The sequence below is a fragment of the Delphinus delphis genome, chromosome 3 (assembly GCF_949987515.2).
Source record: "Delphinus delphis chromosome 3, mDelDel1.2, whole genome shotgun sequence".
Lineage (NCBI taxonomy): Eukaryota > Metazoa > Chordata > Mammalia > Artiodactyla > Delphinidae > Delphinus > Delphinus delphis.
In genome coordinates, this window is record NC_082685.1 from 167,563,181 (window position 1) to 167,566,330 (window position 3,150).

Genomic DNA, 3,150 nt, shown 5'->3' on the forward strand with positions numbered 1-3,150 from the left:
CAGGTGTGCAAGGTATTTTATGGGCCAGCCTAGAAGTATCATCTATCATATCTGCCTACCTCCCACCGGCTGGAATTAGTTTCAGGGGCCCATTTGTGTAAATGGAGCTGGTAAATGTCATCCTCCTGGTTGCACAGGAAGAGAATTAAATGGTTGATAACAATGAGAATTATTTCTGCCAAAGACTGGTCTGAAATGTTACCTGCTGTCTTTGCAGAATCAAACGTTTCCCCCTCCACTTACACATGTCTTGAACATACTTTGTATCACATACCTGCCACCTTGTGTTAAAAATGTATTTTATTGACTCATCAGGTAATGAGTGCCTCAAGGTTGAGAACTGTCCTGTATTCATCTCTGTAGCACCTGAGCCTGAGCTCTGCCTGTCACTTGGCAAGAGCTGAATGAATGCTTGTCAGGAGGATGTTGAGAGGGGAGGGAGGCAAGTGGAGGAGAGTGGACATTGAATCTATCCTCTCTGCAGGGTAGGATGGGTGTTCTCTATTATGTGGACTAAAAATGCTGCCTGCCATATCAATAAACAAAGGATGTAGCAGCCATTAAGCCATCACGTTACAGTCTCCTGACGGTGAGCCCTGAGGGAACTCAGGATAGAAACAGGATGCCCGCCATCAAGCCCTCAGTCACTGCAGCCACCCCACAAAGATGCGCCCTGAGGAGACTCAGGATGGGAAAGCACAGGATACCGGCCCCAGACAGCTGAGGTGCACATCAAAGGAACGATTTCAGTGAGTCCAGACTCTTGTATCTTCCCATACAGAGAAGAGCACCAATTTCCTTAACTTGAGATGTCTGGTTTTCTTTAATTAACAATAATCTTTTGACATTCCCACTACCCAGTCTTTTTTGCAAAAACTCCTCTATAACCTGGCTCCCCACCTTGTCTCTTCAGAGTGATCTGAGATTCTTTGTCCCCGGCTTAAGTCCTCATTTTTTGTCCACCGGATTAAACAACTCTCAACTTTTAGGTTGTGCATTATTTTCAGTTGACAGTTTGAAAGAGAAAAATTGGGAGCTATTATAAGGCATATTTTCTAATAAAAATGAAAGTAGTGACCCCTGAGAACATGGCACTGCGAGCAGTGCGGAGTGTGCCAGCCGTGGTCTGCAGCCTGCGCGCCATCTCTGTGCCCAACATGCCCTGCCCGCCGTGGCCCTGGGGACTGAGGGTGGGCGCCGGCGGGGCGCTGCGCACCAGCCCCGCTCTGCTGTCGGTGTGTAAATTCACAGACAAACATGAATGGGTAACAACAGAAAATGGTGTTGGAACAGTGGGAATCAGCGATTTTGCACAGGAAGCTTTGGGAGATGTTGTTTACTGTAGGCTGCCTGAAGCTGGGACAAAATTGAACAAACGAGGAATTTGGTGTTTGGAAAATGTGAAAGCTGCTAATGAACTCCATTCTCCTCTGTCAGGAGAAGTAACTGAAATTAATGAAGCTCTAGCAGAAAATCCAGGACTTATCAACAAATCTTGTTATGAAGATGGTTGGCTGATCAAGATGACACTCAGTAACCCTTCAGAACTAGATGAACTAATGAGTGAAGAGGCATATGAGAAATACATAAAATGTATTGAGGAGTGAACATGGAACCCCTAAGTAAACTAGTTTGAAACAACTTAACCTAGCATAGTTGTCTTAAATTAGTAGCTGATAGATTTTTTAAAAGCAACTTTTAGCAAAAGAAACTACTTGCTACAATATTGTCTGAAGAAAATACCCCTTAACTTCCTAATGATGTCAGATAAACCCTATGCATCTTTTTCTCAACAGCCTATGATTTTTAGGCTAGTCTCCAGTTATAACATTCAGAATTCCTGAAATTATCTGTGGTAAAACTAGTTATGAAAATTATGTAATTCAAGAATGACATTGTTATCTTACCTTATACAATATTGTAAATTGCTTACAGCCATCCCTGGATTTGGATCAAAATACTCAATGATTTTCCCACTGGAAATAAATGGCAGTGGAGAAAAGTTTGTGAGTTGTACAGTGTCCAATGAAGAGCATTACTCTCTTAATTTTGCAATATACTGTATTTGCTGGTACTATTTTTGTACAGTGAGGCAACAGCCTTGCAGGAAAATAAGAAACGGTTTAATAATAAAATATTCAACTTCTTAAAAAAAAATGAAAGTAGCAGTATGCTCCTTTTCATTTATTCAAGAGGGAAAATTGTCCCCGAGCCCCACCAGCCTTGGCATTCACTTGCCAATCTTGAAACTCCCAGCGCTTTATTCTCAACACAATGAACATTCTTAGTAGAGGCTATTATTTATATGTCTTTGAATAACATCTCTTGTCCTGAATTAAATTATTACCTATAATAGAAAAAACAGCTGTAAATTATGGGCATTGGACATTCTCAGGACCCACGTTGCACTCAGTACTGGGAGGGTAATGTACGGGGAGTCTGTCCACTGAAGATTTAGGACGGCACCCCAAGGCTTCTCTTCTCAAGGAGCCCAGAGAGAAAACCTTCTTATTCAGGCAGAACTAAGTCCAATTAACTGATGGAAATAAACAGAAACGTGGAACAGTAGCCCATTTTTGTGCTATTAACCTAGAAAACTCCTAAGGACTCCTGATGAAGCTGCACGAAGGGATTCTGAACATCATCTGTGAGGTCTCCTGGCCCCTCAGCAGGGACAAGTGAGTGTGGAAGAGGATGCTTCCTGGGGGACAGAGGGGACCAGCCACCAGGATGGATATTCCAGGAGCTGTCGGGTGGTTGGGGAGTGCGGAGGGGGGCACCACGTCTAGGAGGTACCATCAGAAGTGTGGACAGTGCAGGTTTGTACTTATCTTGACAGTTTTCTAGCAGATGCAAGTGTCTTGTTCTAAAATCAGAACAAGACTGGTGGTCCAGTGGTTAAGACTCCGTGCTTCCACTGCAGAGGGTGCAGGTTCCATCCCTGGTCTGTCCGAATGGGCAAAATGCCCTCTCTTTCCACTTAGCTATTGTTTCTTTAATTAATTGACTTTACTTTTTAGAGCAGTTTTAGGTTTACAGAAAAAAATGGAGCGGAAAATGGAGTTTCTGTATCCTTCCCTCTCTCCACACATAGTTTCCCCTATTATTAACATCCTGCACTAGTGTGGTGCCCTTGTTACAATTAATGAT

General features: G+C 43.1%; 1 protein-coding gene across 1 annotated transcript; it reads left to right on the forward strand.

Annotated features, from left to right (window-relative positions):
* The first annotated feature begins 1,088 nt into the window (after positions 1 to 1,088).
* Positions 1,089 to 1,607, forward strand: LOC132422325 (glycine cleavage system H protein, mitochondrial-like). Its single transcript, XM_060007109.1, has one exon. The coding sequence runs from the start codon at positions 1,089 to 1,091 to the stop codon at positions 1,605 to 1,607; it is 519 nt and encodes a 172-aa protein (XP_059863092.1).
* Positions 1,608 to 3,150: the final 1,543 nt, after the last annotated feature.